This window comes from Podarcis melisellensis (genome assembly GCF_964234715.1).
Source record: "Podarcis melisellensis genome assembly, chromosome: 12".
Classification (NCBI taxonomy): Eukaryota; Metazoa; Chordata; class Lepidosauria; order Squamata; family Lacertidae; genus Podarcis; species Podarcis melisellensis.
In genome coordinates, this window is record NC_138544.1 from 21,601,968 (window position 1) to 21,627,038 (window position 25,071).

Sequence of the window (25,071 nt, forward strand, 5' to 3'; positions counted from 1 at the left end):
CAAAGTTGTTGAGTTGTTGACCTTTTTTTTTAGTATTTTACCCAAGGAAATAAGGAGCACTCACAAAATGTAGGAGCACTCACAAAAGCAAGCACCCCTGCTCAAAAGCTTATAAGAACAGGTTGAGTACAGTACTGCCAGCAGTGAATGCATGATTCATTTTTTTTGCAAGCTCCAAGGCCCAGAAACTCACTTTGAAGGGGAGAAGTTTCCTCACTGAGGAAGTAAATTCCACTGTGCCTTGGAGAGCACCCAACACTTCTGCTGCTGCTTCCCATGTGCCAAGGAAAGTTTTATTGCAACTGCAGGTTAAATTAATTGGATGCAGTCAATGAATGCCAAAGGACACTAGTATCCCAATGAAAAATCCTTAGACAGTAGTATGAATCATACCTACCATTTTTAATTTTTTTTGTAGCTGGCATGGGTTGCAAAGGTCACACAAGCCAAACTTACCGGGGCACAGGTTCAGCACAGCAGTTCTTGTTCTTTCTAGAGTGGACGCAACTTGATCTATCAGCTAACAATGATCAAGGGTATCTTGAAGGAGCAACTGAACCCAAGATCTGCCAAGATGAGCAGAGTTTGGAATGGGCCAAATTTTGGATGAGTCTGGGCTCAGCCAGAGATACGCCAATGTAAATCCTGAATTCTGGCTCAGCCAGGGCTCATTCAACTCATCCTGAGAAAGGAGCATTCCAAAGAATAGGATGGTGTAGACGGGAACTTAATCCTATTCCAAACTCCATTCACCTTGGTCACATGACCTAGCAACCCAGCAGAAGCCATACTGGCAGAAAGGGTGGTGAAATGTCTTGGTGAATCATGCTATTTTAAAATCTGGCTTGGGCTGGCTCAACCACCAGTAGACCCTCTACTGAACAGAGTTTGGAACAGTAAGTCACACCAGCATAGTTTACCTTGGTATATATATCATGGAGACTTTGTATAGTTTTGATTGCTCTACCCATATATTTCTTTAACTTCACTCTCCGTCTGGCAATAGTAGAGCACATCCAAGAACTTACCTAGAATTGCCAGCACCATGCTGTCTTTTAGAACTTCCATGGAACCTGAGCACACAAAATAGATAGCCTGCAAGGCATCTCCCTGCCGGAGGAGGTACTCCCCAGGAGCACAAAAGGAGGTCTTGATATGCAGAGACAGAGACCTGAGGCACCCACGGCTGGCACACTCAAAAAGGGACAGCTGCAGAATCTCCTTGTTCAAGTGCATGGTGATGTCAGAGCGCAGCTCATCAGGAAAATCCTTTAAAAGCTATCCAGAAAGGGAGAGAAAGTTTCCTGTTAAATTTCAGTAAATCTACACCTTTATCCATTTAGCTCCTCTGTCATTTCACATAGTCAACTGTGCGATCACACTTGAAATACTGTGTACATTTGTGGTCACATCACCTTTAAACAAAATACAGAGCTGAAAAAGTTTCTGAAAAAGTTCAGCTCGAGGAGCTGAAATGGGACAGAACACTGTTTGCGCAAGAGAATACATAAACTTGTGAATGCAAAGCTAACTTTGTTGCTCCATGATGCAGCCAAGAGCAACTATTGAGGGGTTTCCCCAGGCCAGCTGACCACCAAACGTGCCTCATGCTGGCCTGGGAACTGAATAGTACCCTGCCCAATAATTGGCCTATCATGGGCAGGCTAATCAGCTGGCTCCACCCCAGGGGCGGGGCAGAGTAGCCTTCAGGCTCCACCCCAATCCACCTGCAATTTCCCGGCTAGATCATGGAACTTGCTTGAGGCACCTTCCACAAAAGCACCCAACCATTGAAGGCACCTGTGCAACAAAGTTAGCTTTGTACTCACAAATTTATATATTCAGAGGTATCCTGTTAAAGGGATCCAGAAGGAGTCACTTCCGTCCAGATGCCCAGGCAGGGGCTAGGGCCATAGCACTCACAAATTTATATATTCAGAGGTATCCTGTTAAAGGGATCCAGAAGGAGTCACTTCCATCCAGATGCCCAGGCAGGGGCTAGGGCCATAGCACTCCTCAGAGCAGCAACCCCACGAGGGGTCCCTACTTGATGCATGTCATAGGCCCCCTTCGTCCCAGGTAGATACCTTAACAGGTATTCCCCAGCAGGCGGGTTGGTGGTTCAACGGTTATACCCATTGCCTATGCCAAACCTCTACATCCATAATTAATGAGGTTGTGGCCTAAATTGACCCCAAATATTGCCGTCTTGTATGTTTATCGGGGAGACTGACACGGGTTGCGGGAGGCACCTGGTAATAATAATAATAATAATAATAATAATAATAATAATAATAATAATAATAGTTTATTATTTATACCCCGCCCATCGGGCTGGGTTTCCCCAGCCACTCTGGGCGGCTTCCATCAAAACACTAAAATACAATAACCTATAAAATATTAAGAGCTTCCCTAAATTGGTTAAAATCTTCCCTAATTGGTTCACGCAATTGGTTACTTAATCTATCCCACAGTGAGCTTCTGCTAACACAATTGTCGTGCTGAATTCCTCAATTGCGCAACATTAAAACTCACCTGTCACCTAACCCTCTCACTAGTGGACAGAGAATGCTGGATACCACCCTATGCATACAAGTAAGATTGTTCCAGAAATACAATGTCACCAAATGGCAAAATAAAACATCACCAACATTGTTGATTTAAGAATTTATAGCTAGAAAGACCCTGATTACCTCATTGGAATCTATTCCATTATTGACAGACCAGGTGGTTTGGAAATATTCAAGCATCCTTTGCTTTAACTGCTGTGGTAGGTGATGGACCCTTATGAAATCCTTCAGGTCCTTGGTTCTTGTGTGATAAAGGGACCACCTGGAGTACATCCTTTGAATAATAGCAGTCACATTACCAAACACCAAGGCATGCATCAAAGCTGTAAAAGAGAGAAACCACACTGAAGCAGAAAAGAGACCCCACTGTTGCCAAAACTGATGCTGGAGTTACAGGAAAGAAAGAACTTGCCCATTAATGATGGCAACATAATAAAAGGCAAGCAGCAAATGATCTGGAATGAATAAAGTAAGTTTGATAGTGAGAATCAATGACTGGCTCTGCTCTGCTCTGCTGAGAAAGCAGTTTGGAAAATGTAGAGATTCATAAATGCTTTTGTGATATTTCAGTTTAAAACATACTAAAAACCAGAGGACATTCATGAATATTATTAAAACACCAGGAAGTCAGTATATGCAGAATGCATCTTGCAAATTTGTCTCAGAAGAGAGCAAAATGAAAATAAAGGCTGGAGAATTAAAATCTGCTATATGCTACGTATACATTTGCTCAGCCGACCTATAATTTGAACCTGTAATAAAACTTTCCGTTTGTCTTTATGCTGGTACTTCTGCATGTTACACAGTTCCTACTTAGAAATGTTGGGCAGCAGAATCTAAACCCCCAGATCTGCTGGGAGGATACATTGAAGAGCTAATATTTTTTCCAAATCTAATAACATAAAGATTTTTCAAACTATCTTTCTCTTTCCTGGCATATGCTGCCACTACTTCACCACCCTTCAACAAATGAAAATTGTTTCTTGTTTCTACATTACATTCCTGACCCAGATAATAACTGTAGTCCACAGAGAGAACTAAAACTGAAAGAATATATTTTATGTTCCTAGAATATTGTTATTGCTTTTTTAAAAAAATAAAAAACCTTAATATTTTAAACAACATATTATGTGTTCCTTATCCATAGCTAAAAGAATTAAGGTTATTTCTAATTTAGTAAACTGCACTCCATGGCATTTTAAACAGTGATCTCAGCCTATTAGAATTAATGTGAGTTTTGCCATTGAGATCCAGTCAGAAAAATGTACCTGAGAGTAACTTGGATTTCTTCTTGACTATTTCCTAACTACGTCCCCAGTGACCAGTTCCATTCTGCTCACTTACCTTACATTAATATTATTATAGGTTTTGCTTAGCTAATTATGAGAGTAAATCACATAAAGTTTACTCATCTAATTAATAAGACACTGCTCCTCTTTCAGCTGATTATAATCACAGCTATTTGTTTTCAAAACAGAACAGGGATATTAATACAGCTGGAAGGAAGACTGTTTTTCCTCATTCCCCAGCCCCCTCCTTTTTGCATGAATATTTTCCTCAGTGTTGAGAATATCTCACACTGTCAGCTTTTCAATTCCTTCTTAATGAGGAAGTTATAACAGAGAACAGCCATGCAGGCTAGGTCTGGAGTGAACATTAGGTAATGATAAACATTCAGCACCAAATCTAGGACAATCAGTTCAATATCACAAGCGGCTTTACATAATAGGTTATTAGTAGATTACTTCAGTGTGATATTTGATAGCAGTAACTTTCTTTTCCAGTGCTAACTCAGGTTTGTTTGTTTTGTCTTTTTGTATACTTCTATTGTATTCAGCAAGCTCTAGGTTGTTGGGTTTTCCTTTTACTCATGGTAAAAGATCACAGCCATGCAGCGTGGTTCCAAAGCAAGATTTGAACAAAACAAAGGTCCGTATAGTTAAAGCTATGGTTTTCCCAGTAGTGATGTATGGAAGTGAGAGCTGGACCATAAAGAAGGCTGATCTCCGAAGAATTGATGCTTTTGAATTCTGGTGCTGGAGGAGACTCTTGAGAGTCCCATGGACTGCAAGAAGATCAAACCTATCCATTCTTAAGGAAATCAGCCCTGAGTGCTCACTAGAAGGACAGATCCTGAAGCTGAGACTCCAATACTTTGGCCACCTCATGAGAAGAGAAGACTCCCTGGAAAAGACCCTGATGTTGGGAAAGATGGAGGGCACAAGGAGAAGGGGACAACAGAGGACGAGATGGTTGGATGGTGTTCTCGAAGCTACCAGCATGAGTTTGACCAAACTGTGGGAGGCAATGGAAGACAGGAGTGCCTGGCGTGCTCTGGTCCATGGGGTCATGAAGAGTCGGACACAACTAAACGACTAAACAACAACAACAACATGTAATTTAAGGGTACAGCTGCTGAGAAGAGGGCAATGACCCATCAGTATTAGGGATGTTGTGTTGGATGAGTTTCAGTTAGTAAGGCTTGAGGATGTGGACACAGCGCTTGTATTGTTCTGCACCTTGCACTCTGGTCTCTTGTGTCTATTGGCTGATAAAAACTAGGAGGGAGGGGACAGCTAGCTGGGCTAGGGAGGTGATTGCCTCCTTGCGATAGGGGGTGGTCCTTGCCTGCTTGAAGGAGGCAGTAGTAATTCCAGTCCTCAATAAATCTTCCCTGCATTTAGAAAATCTAAGTAATTATCAGCCAGTTGCCAGTCTCCCCTTCTTGGGCAAGGTTCTTGAGCTGGTGGTCATGGACCAAGTTCAGGAGCGCTCGGAGGAAACTGATTTTCTAGATCCATTTCAATCAGGGTTTAGGCCTGGTTTTGGCACAGAAACTGCTTGGGTCACCCTGTATGATCACCTCTGTGCCTTCTGTCAGCTTTGGCTGGTGGGCAGAGCTGCATTCCTGTCTGGACAGGGATAGCCTAACTTCTGTCTATGCTCTGATAACCTCTAGATTAGATTACTGTAGTATGTAGTATGTGGACTGCCTCTGAAGATGGTTTGGAAACTTCAGCTGGTGCAGAATTCAGTGGCCAAGCTGCTCACTGTGGCAAGATGGCTTTAGAATATAACACCAATGCTGGCCAGACTGCACTGGCTGCCAATTAGTTTCTGGGTCCGATTCAAAGTGCTCCTTTTGACCTATAAAGTCTCAATAGCTCAGGACCACAATACCTCAAGGACTGCCTCTCCTCATATGAACAGTTCTGGACCTGGGATCATTATCTGGGATCCTTCTTTGTGTGCCTGCTCCACAAGAGGTCTTGAGAGCGCCAACACGAGAATGGGCCTTTTCTGCAGTGGCTCCCCACTTGTAGAATGCTCTCCCCAGAGAAGCCCACCTGGTACCTTTGTTGCATATTTATAGGCACCAGGCAAAATCTTTCCTTTTCCACGAGGCCTTTTGGCTAATTAAACAATTTATGAGCATTTAAACTCTCTCTCTCTCTCTCTCTCTCTCTCTCTCTCTCTCTCTCTCTCTGTGTGTGTGTGTGTGTGTGTGTTGTTTTTGTTATTATCAAATGTATGTTTGTGTTTTTGTATTGCAAACTTCCCTGTGATCTTCGGATAAAGGGCAGTATAGAAATTTACTTAACAATAGTAACAACAACAACAACAACTTGTTTATCTGTAGCATGCCCCAAACTCTTGCTTTTTAAGGATGGAGTCTAAAGTTCTGTGCTGCACGATGAATATTAATGCTTCACTCGACAATAACTACAACAATCACAGCTGTGTGGTGTGAAATTTGCATGGCTTAATTAGTTAAGCTGCAATGTTGTCAATCTTACAGCCTAATACATAACAAAATGTGTTTTTTTTAATAATGTTTTCTGACGAACCTCAGCCTTGCTTTAAAAAGGCATCATTGATTAGTTTACTATTTAGAATTTGGTTTAATTTGTACTGAAGTATGAACTGAAAATATTCCCTCACCCCCGGCCCAATGTTGTTACTTTAATAGGAAATTAGAGTTGTTCCCAGACTTTTAATAAGAACAGACGCTGCTATTTGCAAATGGAATTTCAATAAAATGACTTCAACCAGTCCTATAACTAGTAATAACAACCGCTAAGGGTTCTTCTTCCTATGCTGACTCTGGAAGGCACATGGCTGCTCCTAAAATTATTAACCCTTCACGGTGCTGTTGCATGCACCATAGTTCTGAACTACTGCATTCCTACCCCCACCCCCACCCCAGGTTCTCCCTTCTGCACTTAATATGTTTACTTACCCCCTATCAGCATTGTGCAAATGGAAAAAATCTTTTCAGCATCAGTGTTGGCTGAGACGTTACCAAACCCAACGCTGGTGAGGCTGCTGAGGGTGAAGTAGAGGGCAGCAATATAGGCACTTCTGAGGGATGGTCCTCCTGATGTATTATTGCCAAGGTAGGGAGACTCCAAACGTTTTCCTAGTTCATGAAGCCAACCTGAAGTTAAAGAAACATAGCCTGTGATCAAACTCTACGGAGCCACCATTCTGCTGCTTCATAATACCTTGAATCCAGAAGACAGGATGTTTGCTACTTGATTCTGAAAACAGTTAAGTGCATCCACTTTCAAATATCTTACCAATCACCTGCAGGCTGGTATACTAGCTAAGGACACAGGAATTATTTCTACTATGAAGATGACACATTTAAAAACAAACATAATTCTACTGCCTTGGCTCATGAGACAAGTCTCTGTACTGATGTAGGATGTTCCAGATTGACTACCAAAATGGTAAGTGCATGTACATCCCACTTTCCCTTCAAACTCCCTATCAAAACCCACCTCTCCAGTAGAAATGTTCAAGCGCTCTGCTCATAGAATGGATGGTAGCACTTCAGCCTGAAGGCAGATGGTCAAATTCTTAACTGCTCCTCTGTGTCAAAAACTAAACAGCACAGTAACCAAAGAGTTGGCATAGAACCTTTCTCCCTGCTCTACTGTTCCATCTGCAGGGCTTGGGTCTACAGGAAAGAGCATTCAAGACTGAAATACTTTCAAATCCAGAAGGCATTTTTTTTTTGGGGGGGGGATGTTGTTGTTATTTGACATGTGGCCTGCATCTTACCAGATCATTTCCCCAATCTTCCATAACCTCCAACATTCCTCAGATGGAAATAGAGACATTTGGCTTCTGTGTTTCTGTTGCTGGCCCCGCTGGAGTTATCATTCCCAGACAACTGGCCCTCATTGACTCCCCCCCATTTTGCCCCCTCCCCAGCATTTTCTACTAGTGGAAGGGCGGCGCCAACACCACTAAACCAATGGAACACAGCACAATGCTTTCCAGGGCAGCGGCAGCCATGGAGAGACAATGGGATGCTCCCTCGTAGCCACTGCCACTAACGCTCAGTGTAAGCACCAGTTCATCCTCCTCCCTAAGCTTGGCGGAGGCATCACTGGCAGGGGAAATAGGGACATTCTGGGATCAAATCAGAAGCCAGGATGGCTTTCGTAATTCTGAGACTGTCTGAAATATACTCAGAGTCCTGCAGTGATTTCATGCTCTTTATTGCGGCTTGTAAAACAGTGATTGAATTTCCCCCCCAAACCTCAGGCCTTTATATACATTATTTACACAATGAGCCCTGTCTGATTGGCTGATTCCACTTCCCTCCTGGAGCCTGATTGGTCTCCTCCTGCAGGCCAGTCATTTGTTGCATTCCAGGATCCTGCCTGCCTATTGTTCTAGGATCCAAGCTTAGTACATAACACTGTCACTGGAAAATCGGGACACTTGGAAGGTATGCATCTTCTTGTTCATGACCTGACGAGCTCAGCTCCTCAGGCCACACTGCATTTATTTATTTTGTACATTAACAGCCCACCTTTTTTTCCATCGCGAAACCCATAGCAGCATGCATGCAGTTCCTAGACAGTCTCCCATCATTTCACTGAAGTTGCTTTTTTTAAAGTAATTTTGCTAAAAGTAATTATTTCTTTTTCTTTAGGTCTGTTCTTAAATGCTAAGGTGGTTGGTGGTATTGCAAAGGCATGAAAAGGAATAAAAAAACCGAAGGGGTCTTTTAAGAACATGAGCCATTGTTAGGGAGCAATTTGATTCTTCTGAGTAGCTCCCTTTTTGTGTTTTGAAGTTTTAAGATTCCGAGTATCACACAATGGGAGCATAATTTGGTATTCTGACCTATTTCGAACAAATCTTTGTGGGATTTTCCTGCATGGGGTTTCTATTTTTGACCTGGCATAAAGCTTGAATTTGCTGATTTAAGCACAAGGTGACAGATAGAAAGACAGAAAGCTTTAGAGTTTAAAAACACTGCTCTTTACAATTACTCTGTTCGCGAAAGCTCCTTACAATATTTCTTTTACAAAGTGAATGAAGTTCTTCTATTTGAAACACCAGGCAGTAAATTTGTGATAAAACAACTCATAATAGTTTAAATGACCAGAGAGTATATTTTCTTGTTGTAAATCAGGATACATACAGTAGCTGAGTTCCTATTGTCTAACAAAACATGCATAATTTGTTAACAAGCTGTACCACATGACAGTTAGAAAGTAAATATTACAGAAATAGTGTTAATATTGCCTTAGAATAGCTTTGCCTCAATTCCTGTCTATGCCTCACACTTTTTGAAAGCCCATTATTAACTTTATGAAAGCTCATTATTAACTACATATGATAGTTTGATCAAGTGTGAAATACATTAAGAACTGAAACCCTGAGAATGCTGAATTCTGGCCTCGATGTAAACTTCTATGGGAGCAAGACAGGGCATGTGACCCTCTATCAAGGACAACTGAAGGCACCAAAGATTCCTGAGAGCTATGTGCTGGCCTATCAAACCACAGAGGACTAAGAGCAATGACTAAAGGGAAAATCAGCGTTGTCATTGTGTAGCAAACAGATCCTTGAGACCAGGGAACAGAACAGACTACATCTATATTCTCCTGCACTCCTTGACATTTATTACCTCGTACTGACCCCATTGGTTTCGGTTTTCATTAAAACAGTCTGTAAATAAGCTAATAGACTGTATTGTTCATTTTGGAGTAATAAAAGTACATTTGGAGTAATAAAAGTACTAGAAGTGAAGGAAACCAAACCACTAGCTGCAAAACCCTTTGATGGCATATTGAATAAATGACAGAGCATGTCCTTGAACTGGTCTCTGGAATGATTCAAAGCCCTAAATGGCCTCATCTCCACCCCCATCGTCCAGCCCAGACACTGAGGTCCAACTCTAAGTGGCCTTCTGGTGGTTCCTTCATTGCGAGAAGTGAGGTTACAGGGAACCAGGCAGAGGGCCTTCTCAGTAGTGGCACCCACTTTGTAGAATGGACTCCCATCAGATGTCAACTATCTGATTTTTGGAAGACATCTGAAGGCAGGGAAGTTTTTAATACCTGGTGTTTTACTGTGTTTGATGATTTAATTTGTTGGAAGCTGCCCAGAGTGGCTGGGGCAACCCAAGCAGATGGCCAGCATATGAATAATAACTTATTATTAATATTATTACTAGTTAACAGTACAGAGATGCCTTGCTGCTGCTTCTTCACCAGACATCCATGTGTTCACTGTGGATGTCTTCAGAGGAAAGTCTAGGCTCATAGAGGTTTACACAACAAGACTTCCCTGGTTACTCAGGTTATAATTAATTATTATCATGCCATTTATTAATTTCGTTCCACACCTTCCTTCTGGAGAAGCTTGGGCCCAGCTAACAACAATCTTACAATATAACACAGGTATCATGAAATTATTGTCAAAATTATAGCAGATTAATAAAAACCTTTAAAATCCAATGGCTGGTGCTAATATACATCTAGCCACCACAAGCCTAGCAAAACTGGTATGTTTTAAGGTGACGCCTCAACTTTGTCAGTGTGGGGGACGATATCAGCGTTCTGATTTCCAGGGCATTTGGTGTCAGGCAGAGAAGGTGTTAAGCACATGTACCACATTTAGACTGTCCCATCTGGTCCTTGTCCTCTGTGTTCTTTTTTCAGGAACTCAGCAAGCAAACCTGACATGCACATCCTGAATTGTGAAGGTGGAGGTACCACTTTAGAGCAGTTAAAATGAAGGAGAGGCCTCCTTGAATCTCAGTTTTCCTTCATGGTTTGTATCCAGACCTTAAAGTTATTTCACTCCATTTCTCAGATGGTTTATCAAAATGGCAATGTAATTAAAGTGCGTACAGTTATTAATCAACAAGCACAAAAGATAGGTGGGTGCACAAATGCTTCTCTAAATCAAGGGGATTACTGGACTCATATTATGACCTTTCGGAAATCTCATCCAAAATGAATTGTAGGTAGAGGGATGATTTCACACCGTGTTTTGTTTAACCGTTTCTGGGAAGAGTTCCAGTGTTAGATGAAAATGTAAATGTGTTTCTAGGCTGGGATAGGTGATGACGGTAGCATTTACAGCCAGCAGTACAAATATCTCACATTTTACAAGTCCTCCCCCGTTCTTAAATTGCAATCTGTCTATGTGTTGCTGCATGCATCCACTTATATATGGCAAAAGAAGGCTAGGCCCAACAAGATGCAAACAAACAACAGCAGTAACCAATGTGCAGTAATCCTACTGTTAGTTGCTGGGTCCACCATGTAGTAGAGCAGAAGGTCCAATAGGTCTTCTTTTCCTGTTTGTGCAATGATAACAGAATACTAGCTTGGACATTTGAAGGATGTATAGCAATGGAGAAGGCATCTTAGAAAAATTCCAAAGATTTGGGTCGATCATGACACGAATATTATCATGAGTCCACTTCAGAGTCTTCACTCTGGACAATCCCTTTTCTAGATGTCCAAGTATTGTGAGCTTCTTCATTACTTTAAAACTGTTTTTTAATTTTAAAAAAGATAAAAATAGGGCATCAAACCACCCACATCCTGGGCTGGCTAGTTTGTGGGGCTCCTTGCTGTTGCATGCTGTGAATACAAATACAGCAAAATTCCCCCGGGGAATGATCAGACATGATGATGTTCAAAAACTCTTGAGAGAACATCACCGAAAAAGCATGACTGCTTCCACCACAAAGAATAGAGACACAGAGAGAGTCACCTATGATTTCTGATTATAGGTTAGGAAAAAGAATGATTAGGAAGGAATATGGCCGCCCCAATAGTCTAACTTGAACGCTTCTCTTACAGTCAAAACTCAGAGGAGAATGAAAGGTAAAGGTAAAGCACTACTGGAAGGTTAAGTCTAGTCAGATTCAACTATGGGGTTGTGGCACTCATCTCGCTTTCAGGCCGAGGGAGCCAGCGTTTGTCCACAGACAGTTTTTCCGGGTCATGTCACCAGCATGACTAAACTGCTTCTGGCACAACGGAACACCGTGATGAATGCCAGATCGCACAGAAGTTTACCTTCCTGCCTCAGCGATACTCACACTGGTGTTTTCAAACTGCAAGGTTGGCAGGAGCAGGGACATAGCAATGGGAGCTCACCCTGTTGTGCAGATTTGAACTGCTGACCTTACGATCAGCAAGCCCAAGAGGCTTGGTGGTTTAGACCACAGTGCCCCCCGCGTCCCACAAAGAGGAGAATGAAGACCCATGAGAAGAATCTTGTTTGTTTACTTAATTATCCCTCCCCCCAATCACTTTATGATTGGAGCAGCCTCATAAAATAAGTGATTGTGATTAAAAGCAAAACCTGTCTATCAAAGGGGAACATTGAAACATGCACAACCTCTCTACTTATTTCCACAAATTACAGCAAACTATATAAAAGACTCCACAACACACCAAGTTAAACCCCAATGTGATTCTGAACATGTGTGCTTGGAAATAAGTCTCACAGTGTTTAATGGGCTCATAGTCACAAGTAAGTGGGTCTTGAATTGCAGCCCCTTCTTTGAGCTTTATCTAATAAACACAAGATACTTACACATTTACAGTGCTGAAACACAAAGATCCCAAAATAAATTTGCAATAAATCTGCCTGTGTATCAACTGGCCACTTAGGTACCGCTCCAGTGGGAAGGTAAACAGTGTTTCCGTGCGCTGCTCTGGTTTGCCAGAAGCGGCTTAGTCATGCTGACCACATGACCCAGAAAAACTGTCTGTGGACAAACGCCGGCTCCCTCAGCCAATAAAGCGAGATGAGCGCCACAACCCCAGAGCCGTCCGCTACTGGACTTAACGGTCAGGGGCCCCTTTACCTTTTTTTACCTGGAAGAAACTTGGGTCTGCCACCGCTAGACTGCATTTTCCATGGAAGTAGCATTGTACCAGCCTGTAGCACTATTAACTCCTGCTGTCACAAACTGCCATCAATTTAATTGGTCTTTCCCCTTGTTACTATTTGCAAAACATCAGGGTTGCCTTTCCCAGAACGTCAAAAACCATGTCAGATTTCTTCGGGATATTGTGATTAGCTTAAAAATAATGAGTTTCTATTCTTTTCTTTAAAAATAAAACAATGCATCTTTTTATTTTGGATACTCGGCCTTTATAGTACACTGCAACTGTCTTAAAGCATTTCTTCGCAAACAAGTAAAACTTAGTCCTTATTCTCACTGATGTAGTGAATCAGCATGTCAATCTGCATCTAGACCAATACTGCTAATTTGCTTTGCTGGCTTATATTTTGCTGCCTAATCCATTTATATTTTTAATTGACTGATCTGTTTTTAAATATCATGCTGTTTTCCTATGCTGATTTTCTCATTTTTAAATGTATTTTATTTAATGACTATGCAAGGTGCCTTATGGAGGCTATGCCCATAAATAAGAATGTGTCTTGCCTATAAATCAGGATAATGGTGATGAACTAATCCTATGGTCCCTGGAAGGGTGTCTCGTAGGATTTGGTGGAGCTCTTTCTGTGGATGGAGAGGGAGCTATGCCCTCAAAGAGGAAAGTCAACTCCCAGAATTATTCTCTGCTGTCAGTGTTTCCACAACAAAGAGGGGGGGAAACAGGGGCATGTCAGGTGTGGATCAATGGAGCTGTGGATCTATGGGATCTAAAGCCTTAACATTTCCCCATAATGTGGGAAGGGAGAGGGTTACCCTGCTCTTGGGCTGGTGTATTCATTTTTCTCCCATTTAGACCAATGGCATGAGATTTATTTTTTTAAGGCTATGGAAAGATGGGGAATAAACAACACTGTCTGGTCCACTAGCACAAGCATAACAACAACAACAACAACAACAACTTTATTATTTATACCCTGGGTTTCCCCAGCCACCAAGGGCCTTCTGGCGCTTTCCTCACTGCGAGAAGTGAGGTGACAGGGAACCTTCTCTGTAGTGGAGCCCACCCTGTGGAACACCCTCCCAACTATCTGATTTTTAGAAGAAATTTTTAATGTTTGATATTTTATTGTGTTTTTAATATTCTGTTGGGAGCTGCCCAGGGTGGCTGGGGAAACCCAGCCAGATGGGCAGGGTATAAATAAATTATTATTCTTAGTCATGTCTACTCAGAAGTAAGCCCCAGTGAGCTCAATGGAACTTATTCCAGGTAAATGTGAACAGAATTTCCACTTCTGTGCCTGTTAAAATTATTGAGAACAGAAACACTAAGCTAGGGCAGAGAGAAAGATCAGATACCTGCCAAGCATTTGTATTGTAAAAACTCAGCTGTGCTCTACTCTTTTGGGTAAAGTGTGATTCTGGGTGCCAGTTCTGCCAATGTATGGCAGCCCTCCTCTGAAGCGGCGACAGTGAAATTAAATAAAAGGAAGCTAGAAGTAGGTCAGCTACAGGTTTCCACGGAAGATTCTCCAGTTGCTATCCAAAGAGCCTGCTGCTAGTTTGCCAAAGAGAACAGGCAGTTCCCTGGTTACAATGCAAAATGGGTTTTCAAAAACAGCAGAAAATATCACCTGCAGCCTCATTAGCCAAGGAAACTGACCAACAGGCTTCAGCAGCACTTGGAATATTAATATATCGGGCAAACTATCAGCACAATCCCTTTTAACACTGACAATTTCCAAAAGTTATAAGGGGGTGGGAGTCTTCAAGCTAGATCGCCCAAGGGTTGAAAACTGCCAGATGCGATTTTTTGCTTGCTTAGAACTGCTTTTTGCATCTGGCATTTGTGAGTTAAAAATGTTAATTCATGCTGAATACCATTTTTTAGAAGAAAATCTACATAGGTAAAGAAAAGGCAGTCTCATCATTTCTTTCTGATTGACCATAAAGTAGAATCTATCTGGTACTGAAAAGCTGGTCCAACATTTATGCCTTTCTCTTCTTCTGCTGACTCATGTTGTCTCTATCATGCTCCTCTCGATATATTGGCCTCTTTCACACAAAATGCTGAACGGCTGTTCAGTGTGGTGCAGAGGCGTACCTAGGGTCCCTCGCACCCTTGGCAAGGAGCTATACAGTGGTACCTCAGGTTAAGTACTTAATTCGTTCTGGAGGTCCGTTCTTAACCTGAAACTGTTCTTAACCTGAAGCACCACTTTAGCTAATGGGGCCTCCTGCTGCCGCCGCCCTGCCAGAGCATGATTTCTGTTCCCATCCTGAAGCAAAGTTCTTAACCTGAAGCACCATTTCTGGGTTAGCAGAGTCTGTAACCTGAAGCGTATGTAACCTGAGGTACCACTGTATCAGCACACACCGAAAAATCACTTTACTGCAATACCAAACACCTTTGTGCTGCGGTGCAAGAAGGACGAGAAGCTTCTCCCGTGTTTGATCTTGCTGCGATAGCAGTGCTGCGGCGCCATACATTCCATACAACATACACTCCATAGTTTGATAGGTGAATTTTGTGCCCCTCCTGGGCCCCCAGCAGGGGCCAGTTTTGCCAACCCCTAGCTTTGTCTCTTGTGTGATGTGGACAAGCCACAGTCAGACTAGAGGATGTAAACTTCTCCTCCTCTTTTCCCTTTCTTCCTGTTTAGGTGTGAGAAGTCAGATCTTTCTAACAGAGGGTCCATGTTGTGCTTGGCCCTGAAACTCTTCCTTAACCAGCTTGTGGGCAGGGCTTGCCCCACTCCAAGCCGGTGGTGCCACAGTTATGCCAATGGCCTTTAGCCAATCAGCAGTGTGGCAAGGTTGGGGATATCTATTTGACAGCACGATGTAGGGACCTCCTTTTGCTTCGCGCTGCCGAACACTCGCCCACCCATCCACCCGTTAATTAGGTCGTGTTTGGACTTCGGTTGGTCGCCTGTTTTGGAATGGGGGCCAGGTAGGATTTTTTTCCACTGTGGCAAAATGGCTTTGGCCACTTGGTTTTTGCCTACCTCTTAGCAATCGTCACAACTTTGTAAGGTTTGGCGGTTAGGCATTGGTTTAGGGGAATGTGGGGAGGGCATTCTGTTAAAGGAATCCGGGGGTCTGGATCTTGCCCAGAGAGGGGCTAGGGCAATGCCAGGATCCCCAGGAGTGAGCACCAGTCAATATACACTGACGGAGATCCCCCTGCTGGTTGTTTACCCTTCCAGGCTTCCTGCAGGGTGGGGCGGGAGCCAGATATAGTTTGATACCAATGCCTAAGCCAATACCAGTCACATTTGTTTATTTTAATAAAGTTGTGGCCAAAATTTGCCCATTAACATTTAAACTAAATTCTGTCTCCACTGTGTCTTTATTTCCAATCGGGATGGGTTTTGGGGCTTGAAGCACAAATAAAGCTTTTCCCTTCCACTTTAAACTAACCACAGCTTGCTGTGACATTCAACACCAGACAAACTGTGCTTTGCCATAACTATGGTTATTAAAAAAAACAAGCCAACTTCAAGCCATACTATATGACATGCTCACCTTCTGCAAGGCTTCTGTCTTCCTTTGTGCTGTTACTTACCAGCTGTTCGGGTTTGTCCCTACATCTGGAACCCACTGCTTCTTAGTATCTATCTTTCAAAAAGCTTATGGGAAACTATTAATTCTGAACAGAATTTTCTTCTGCAAACTCTTATGGTACTTTAAAAAAATTCAGAATCTATTGTTTCATACTGCCTTCCCTCCTCTTTTCATGCCTGTTCCCTTACCACTCCAATTATATTGGTTACATGTGAGCTGAGAATTGTCATTTTTTAAAATTTCACAGCATCCAGTAACTTGTAGGTGTTTTATAAATAAAATATTATGCAGGTGGGCATTGGCCTGAACTAGCAGGCTCTACTTATGTCCAACCAGCTCCAGGAGGAACAGTCCCATGAGCTCCTGTACTGCTTCACTGAAATCTTCCTCCATGACTCAAAACAGTGGTTGCCTTGAAATTCCCAGACTGATGCCTAATTCACTCTGATGTCACATAACTTTCCTAAAGTATAAGTCCTATTTATTATAATATAAATTCCTCATCAATAATACAGTCATACCTCTTGTTACGTTTGCTTCAGGTTAAATCTTTTCAGGTTGCGTCCCGCAGCGACCCAGAAGTACCGGAAAGGGTTACTTCCGGGTTTCGCCACTCACGCATGCGCAGACACTCAAAATGACGTCACGCGCATGCGCAGAAGCGGCAAATCGTGGCCCACACACACACAACACAGGTTGCGTTCTGCTCATGTTGTGAACGGGGCTCCGGAACGGATCCAGTTTGCAACCAGAGGTACTACTGTACTCACAAATTCCGTCTTACAAAAAGATGGCAAAATGATGGTTTTGCTGTTTAAAAAAACCCTACATGGAGATGCAGTCAAGCAAGGTGCCTGAGTGCAAATATGCCTGTATTGAAATCTTGGCCCAGACACCAATCCTGCCCTCTGATTTCTGGAAAACTTCACACAATAGTTTAGACCCTTGTTTACATGGTATGAAACAGCCCTCCTGGAACTTTGTCCCTTCAGAAAGTGGATGGGAAGTCCTCTTGCATCATAAACTCCCTAGTCATGAAAATGAGCACATTGGTAAGAAGACTAGACACAAATCTCTCTCTTTGGTATGCCAAGTCTCCACAGGCAGGGAATTTTGACACGAAGGACCATCAAACCATGCAACACTATCCTTGAACTAAACAGCAACACAGAAGGGTTGTACAGCATGCATTTTCTAAACCTGAGAAACCAGCCCTAAGAGACAGATGGGCACATCTATATGCAACAATACAGCAAGAGCAAATTGTGCTTCTGTTTCCCCCCACCAAAAAAGCCACACATGCAAAAAACTAAAGGTGTTGCATGTACCTGTATCTTGAGAAAGTAATATCAGAAGTGATCCAAAGTCACCTTAATTTGCAAACATTCAGATGTACCAGATTTGCAGACTGGAATTATAACTCCAGATTTAAAGACCGACAGCTTTAGTTACACCTTTGTTACTGCCTTTGTTAGTTACACCTAAATAATGTAATTTGTTTCTGAGGAAGGAAAAAACTCATAACTTGAATTTTAACTGAGGTAGATATATGCCCTCAAGGATATATTCAAAATGCATACCCAGAGCTGCTGACAAGAATTTCTGGTGACCGCAGAAGCACTAATGAAGAGAATGATGAATGCTTCAGATTCCACTAGCATCAGCCCAGGAAAGCTTCCCAACCATTAAAATCTTTCTGTCAGTATTCTCAGAATATGATGTATGTGACGATAATGATCATGGAAAAGATTTTAGCCTAGTGGCTGTCTTGAGGACGCTGATGGAGCACAAGTATGCAACAATAAACTTTGTACAATTAGTACTGCACCGTTAAAATAGAAGCATGGGACCAAAGGTCAGTAAACTCCCAAGTTCCACCACTTACTGGTTCAAACATACTGAAGGAGACACATGTAATATGACCTCCCTTCAAGCACAAAAACTCAGCATAAAGCAATGCACTTTGGTGAGTAAGTGCAAAAAGCAGACATTTCAGTGACTGGAGAAGACAAAAGGAGGCATATTCAAAGTAAATGGAATTAGTTTACTGCTTAAGGTAAGTCATTTCCTTTAATCATTATACACAAAACAGTTTTGAACTGGTTTTTCTTTCTCTTTTAAGATGCTGCTGAAATTATAGCTGACAGGTCTGAGATTTGTTCAAGACTGTTGCACAAATAATTTATGGCAGCTTTGATGAACTCAAGGAAGACACGCCTTGACTTTTTGGCCTCCTATTAACCTGCTATCCATGGCTGTCTAGTTCTACAAGATCATGAAGTTCCAAAATATAGAATACATTTTGCAGCCAAGAAGATTTTCAGAGTAATCTGCTTATTGTCTGCACAGATCTAAATAGCACTTACATATACATCTAAGAACTCAGAGGGGATCTCTTTCATAACAGACCTCTCTAAACTATAAAGAATTTTTAAATATTATTATGATTTGCCCTAAGCCCACAGAAAATCAGGACCTAAAATTGGTGTTGAAAATATTAAAAAATCAGGTAACCAAAAGCACTGTCGACTCAAAATTAATTTCATTTTCTCCAAAGGAAGTACGGAATATAGAAAGTGAGGAACAAATAATTAGTCTAGAGAGATTTATATACTGTATATATATAAAACCAATAGCTATACTTTTGCAAGCAAAGAACTGAAATGCATGGATTTTCAGGAGATTCCTGCACATTTGGTTAAAATGCTGTTGCTTTTTTTTTAAGTTCCTAGAGGTAATGCACAGAGTCCTTGGTCAATGGAGTCAAGTTTCATTGCCAGCGGAAGAATTAACCTGATGAGAAGCTCTGAGAAATGGCTCTCAGGGAAAACAATGGGGCAGATAAGTTCTCAAATTTGAGAAGACTGTGCCACAGTTCTTATAAATCTCCTTATGAGAAAAGAATATGTGCTTAATAAATTCAGTTTAAACCTATACAATATATTTAAATTACAAATGATCTGGAATTTTTTGTAGTCTTACTGGTGGTTGGCTGATGTCAGTCTCATTATTTTATACTCAAAACCTTTATTTTAATCAATCAATCAATTAATCAATCAATCACACAATACACCAGGGTGAGGCAGTAAGTATTGCCATCACTCTCATTTGGTTTTGGGAAATGTTGCATGAAACTAATTCAGAGTGAGACAACATTTTCCTGCCCTCACTCTGTAGTCCAATGGGTTAAAAAGAAGATCGTAGAAGCCAGAAGTTTACATCATACAAAATCAATTTTTGTGCCCCCCCCCCAAGTTGCAACATTTCGATGTTTTAAAGTATAACTTTTCAGTCTGTGAGGGGAAATAAAGCATGTACCTATGTCCCAAGTGAATGGTTTTTTTTCCATCTCCTTCTTTCCAATGACATACCAAATGCAAGCCATCCAATGAGCTAACAATGCAAACATAGACATGAGAAGTGTCAGAACGATAGTGCTGTGCTGGGAATAGCGATCCAACTTCTGAAGAAGACGTAAAAGACGCAGCAATCGTACAGTCTTGAGAAGGTGAACGATGGACACCTGAAAGGGTGAGAAGGGAAAATAATATTCAGCCGTCTTTCCATACAGGAAAGTGCTTCAGGTTACTGTCTCATTTCTATACTTTTCCGACCTTACAGATCTAATTTTTTTCTATTTCTTTTTTACTAGGTCCACGTACTTTGCAAGAAGTGAGGCTATCCAAAATATTACATGCAGAGCATTAAAGAGTTCTAGGTGGATTTTCTTTTCTTTATTTTTTTAAGCAGCATAAGGTTTTTCCAAAAGTTAACTGTTCTGTTTAATTTTTTTTAAAAAAACCCCTATGCCACTGTGTTTTAACCAAACAAAAACAAATCCCAGAGCTCTTCAGAACTCAACATTTTTGTTAGCCTCATTTTGTGAGCCTATTGCAGGACACAAGCACCAGAAAGGAAAGGCCAGTCTGAAGCTACATGGTTTGTTTAATGTATAAGCAAGAAGGTACACCACTCCAACACCTCTTGAAAGTGTATCCCCCTTCCTTCCCCACAAAAAGCCCCTGGACCTATTTTTCTGCAATTTGGCAGGCTAAATCCACTCTGGAAAGGCTTATGTGTCTGTTAATTTTACCCACATTGGACAAAAGGGGGAAATATTACAGCCATTTTTGGATTCCCATTATAGTGAATGAGGAACACAGAGCTCCATTTTAGACAGAAAACCTTGGAACAGACCAAAGTGTGGGAGAGCAGAGTGACTCAGAAACAGATCAGAATTTTTTAAAATCCACAGATGCACATACAAGGTGGACCTTGGTGCCCATGCACATCCCTGGTGAATGCATGAAGGTGAGTTACATAGTCAGGTATGGAAAACTTGAAATACTTCTAGTTAAATAATAATAATAATAATAATAATAATAATAATAATAATAATAGGAACCTAAATTTTGCCCTCAGGTGTATCCTAGCAGTGTAAACCTATGCATATTAGTGTTATGAGTTTTTGGGTGCTAGACACCCTAAATTCCTGAGTCCAGTAGGTGTCAGAATTTCATCAGTGCTTGGAGTGTTAAGACTGGGTGACAGACCCATATGTATTAAGCCAGCGTGTATTAAGCCCAAACTGTGTGTATTAAGTTGTGGTATTAAGTTGTGCTAGACCCAGCTAATCCTTTAATTAAGTCAAGTGTTGGGCTAGGCTAAGCTTTTTGCAGGAGGTGACAAAGCCATTAAAAGGACAAAGCATCAAAGGGACTCGGTGGTTGGGGCCCCTCCCTCAGCTCCAAGTTAGTTTGAAGATAAAGCCACAACTGAGAGAAACTAGAGCTAGAGGCTATGTGAGCCAGCAGCTTAAGAGTAAGGAGTTATGTGACCAGGAGGAGCAAAGCAGCCTTGGAGATAGCATGATGTTGGATCTCTGCTTGGAATCTAGGATGTGCCGATGGAAGAAGCAAGACGCTCCTAGAGTGCTGATGCTATGAACCCCTCCATCCTTGGCCCAGGTTGTACATATGTGTAAATAAACCATGTATCAACTTTAAAAGGTAGCTCAGTTGGTAGAGCAGGAGACTCTTAATCTTAGGGTCTTGGGTTTGAGCCCCACATTGGGTAGAACGATTCCTGCATTGCAGGGAGCTGGACTAGATAAAGCTTGTGGTCCTTTCCAACTCCACAATTCTATGATTCTATGATCATAAAGACACCAGAGTCTTGCCCACACTACAAAAGGGAAAAAGTTTGGGGAAGGAAGACTAAATCCAGGTACAAGGCAAAAGGCAAAGTGGCCACTGAGAAGACAGTTATCGGAAAGGAGGGGCCTCTATATACTCCTTTAAAGGGAAGTTATATCAGTTATATATACTTGAGCTCACATTACATTTTTCTATGATGGATTAAACTAAATCTCCAATTTTTTTAATTATGTGATAATAATAGGTTTGCAAATGAGTGTAATAAATCATGTGTGATTATTTCTCATTACTCATTCCAAATGTTTTTTTTTCCTTTAGCAGTGTTCCGTTTGTCACTGTAAGATCTGAAATTCATATACAGAAGATACAGTATTTTCACAACTTAGAAAGACAAAACGAGGAGTCAGCACTCCTACTCTCTGCCTAGCTAAATTTGATTACTCACGTATGCAAAGGCAGCCGAATTCCACTTTACAGCTAACTGATTTAGACTAGTAAGCTTAAGCTTTTCCTAGCAACTGCAAGAATCTTCATTGCTAAAAACAGCAACACTAAAACTAAAAAAGTGGCTGGAGAAGGCATGGCAAGTGATACTTGCCCAGAATTTATCTATGGGCCACAGTGCCGCTGGGCAAAGGCATCCTGTGCTATTGGGCCCAGAACAGGGATTATACCTCACCCAACAACAACAACTTATTACTTATCTCTCACCCATCTGATTGGGTTGTCCCAGCCACTTTGTCCAACAAAATATAAAAAAAAACTACAGCAAAACATCAAGCATTAAAAACTTCCCGATACAGAGCTGCCTGGGATGAGGTTTCCCACTGCTCCACTAGAGAAGTTACACCTTAGATATCCACACAAAAAAATTTACTGCACATTTTACTAATTATATAAAACGATCCTAGCTCTTATTGTGATCAGAACTTGTGTGCTTTTGAACTCACTGAAAGCAGAATTTAAAAGGAAGAAGAATTTATAGCTACCTAGCCTTGTAAGAGAGAAGGAGTGCTGACCTCTCCATGGGTAGAGATCAGTTTAGCCACAGTACCAAAGTAAGCAGACCTTGTGTGCTCTTATGTATCTCAATGCTTTTAAAATTTCAGACTTCAGCTAACTGCATGCCGTCAGAAGGCTGCATAGTCTTCCCCAGCCTCTGCTTTAACAAAAACAACAAATGAAAGTACATCCCCTGTGCTAATTATTGCTAAGGAAGTATTCTGTTAGATGCTTAGAAATCCTTCACGTCACAATCATAATTAAAAATAAAGAAGTCTCTATCAGCATTTGTTGGCTCCTTTACTCTACATATAAGACTATCAATTAAATAACAATCCAACAATTCACAAGGCTTTCATCTGTATCTCCAAATAACCCCCCTCCCAGTAAAATCTGGATTTAGGAAACTCTTAATGCATGTGCAGGACATTCATAGCCGCCTACGGTAGAATAATTTTCTGAGTAAGCATCGTTGCATCGTGCATAAAGATCTTTAGAGACAGGAGAGTATTAAGGCATTAAAGAAGAAAAACTTGAATTCCCCCTAATCTACTGGTTTGCAGAACTGAGTTAACATCACAAAGGAACTTTGCAAGTACAGTATCCCGCTTTTCAGTAAAACATAGCATATTATTAAAAAGTCAATGTACACTACAACCTTAAGGGGGGGGTGCGTGTTATAGGCAAAATATGAAAAAGTTTAAGAAATTAGTGTGGCAAAATAACTTCCTGAATGGGGTTTTTTTTTTGTACAGTCTAGTGAATGTTCAGATGCATATCAAGATTGTGGCTTAATGGGTTTTGAGTGAACTGACTCTCCCACCCCAAACCCCCAAATGCTGATGAACCTTGAAGCCTTCACAAGCTTACACCAACTTCCCAACATCTCTTGGGGTGGGGATAACTGATACAAGAAAGTTAACTGTGTGTGTTTGTGTGTATAATTAAAATTATTAATTCTTAAATTAGTTGCCATGAATATGTTCCAGTAATTCCATTACCAAAAAAATAATGGATAGCACACTTGATCTCATAAGCATTTTCAACTACCGTTCTTTTCTGTGTATAAGACGAGGGGTTTTTTTACCGTAAAATAATGTTAAAAACGTGCCTCGTCTTATACACAGATAGTGAATGTGGGTGACGGGTGATTGGTTGCCACTGTGAACAGGAGCTTGTCAGTGGTGATTTGGTGTGTGATAGTTGGCTGCTAAAAGTTCTGCTTTGGATTTTCTGCTGCCACACAAATTGGTTGGGTGATAGGTTGCTGAATTAACGGCTGCTGTGGATTGGCTGTCACTGCGGCAATTGGGCATTTGATTTCCGGCTGCTGTTCAGAGATGTGAGCAATTGTTAGTGGTCAGCGTTTTTAAATCTGGTTAGAGTTAGCTCAACAACTCTGGGCAATCCTCCCGAAAAAAATCTCAACAACTCTGGGTCATCTCCCCCCATTTTCTTAAATTTGAGTCCCGAAAAATAATTTGAGTCTTATACATGGGGGTGTGTTATACACGGAAAAATACAGTAGTTTTTAAAAGCAAGATCCCCCCCCCAGTATTTCTACTTGGCTTACATAACTCAGGGCAGGGCAGGACCTGTGACACCCCTCCCCATCTTCAGTGTACTTGAACTCCAGCTTCTACCAGCATGAAGGATGAAGGAAGCTGGAGATCAGAGTTAGGGGACCACAGATTCCACATCTGTGTAGGAGTAGAAGATTGGCCCAAATTCCCCTTAGGTATTTGTGTTTTGGAAGGGTTTCTCTGAACATAGTAAGGTAAAGGGACCCCTGACCATCAGGTCTAGTCGTGACCGACTCTGGGGTTGCGGTGCTCATCTCGCTTTATTGGCCGAGGGAGCCGGCATGACTAAGCCGCTTCTGGTGATCCAGAGCAGCACACGGAAACGCTGTTTACCTTCCTGCTGGAGTGGTACCTATCTATCTACTTGCACTTTGATGTGCTTTCGAACTGCTATTTTGGCAGGAGCTGGGACCGAGCAACGGGAGCTCATCCCGTCACGGGGATTTGAATCGCCAACCTTCTGATTAGCAAGTAATAGGCTCTGTGGTTTAACCCACAGTGCCACCCGTGTCCCGCTGAACATGGAGATCCTTAAAAAAAGAAAAAAGGAAAAAAGACTACATGTGCACGAAGTACAGCAGACTTTATAGGTCTAGAGGATTCCCCTCAGTTTGATACCTAAGGTTTTGCTTTAACTGCTACATTTTTTCCACAACTGCTTCTTCAGCACTTCAAGACAAAAACACTTCATGTACTTGGAAGAGATAAAAAGCTGCTCTCGAGGGTACAGTACACACACACTGGCCCTGTGCTTTTCTTTTGCCTGCGAAGAGCAATATTTTCATTCACAAAAGGGACACTTGAGAACAGTAGAGATAAAGTGGGATAGAAAGGCCATACTCACCACATTGACATTAAAAGCATAAAGCAGGTCAAAAGGAAGTGCAGCAATTAAATCAATGATGAACCAGGTAGTCACATAGTGGATACAAATAGATCTCGCTTCAAATATTACTTGGCCAGACTTGCTGACGTACGTTGTTCGGAAATTTAAAATAATATCTGCTTGAGAAAGA

The 25,071-nt window shown here is 41.6% G+C and overlaps 1 protein-coding gene and 1 long non-coding RNA gene across 3 annotated transcripts in view; one reads left to right on the forward strand and one right to left on the reverse strand.

Annotated features, from left to right (window-relative positions):
- KCNH8 (potassium voltage-gated channel subfamily H member 8) overlaps positions 1–25,071 on the reverse strand; it is a 178,601-nt gene that overhangs the window by 46,303 nt on the left and 107,227 nt on the right. For both annotated transcript variants that reach the window (XM_081883164.1, XM_081883163.1), the window contains exons 6-10: positions 24,900–25,057; positions 19,633–19,837; positions 6,811–7,008; positions 2,694–2,893; positions 1,029–1,278 (exon numbers count right to left, since the gene is read on the reverse strand). In XM_081883164.1, coding sequence (XP_081739290.1) covers positions 1,029–1,278; positions 2,694–2,893; positions 6,811–7,008; positions 19,633–19,837; positions 24,900–25,057 — 1,011 coding nt within the window. The remainder of the gene's footprint in view (positions 1–1,028; positions 1,279–2,693; positions 2,894–6,810; positions 7,009–19,632; positions 19,838–24,899; positions 25,058–25,071) is intronic.
- LOC309353846 overlaps positions 19,728–25,071 on the forward strand; it is a 30,855-nt gene continuing 25,511 nt past the window's right edge. The window contains exons 1-2 of the long non-coding RNA XR_014162069.1: positions 19,728–19,845; positions 20,462–20,625. This is a non-coding gene — a long non-coding RNA (uncharacterized lncRNA). The remainder of the gene's footprint in view (positions 19,846–20,461; positions 20,626–25,071) is intronic.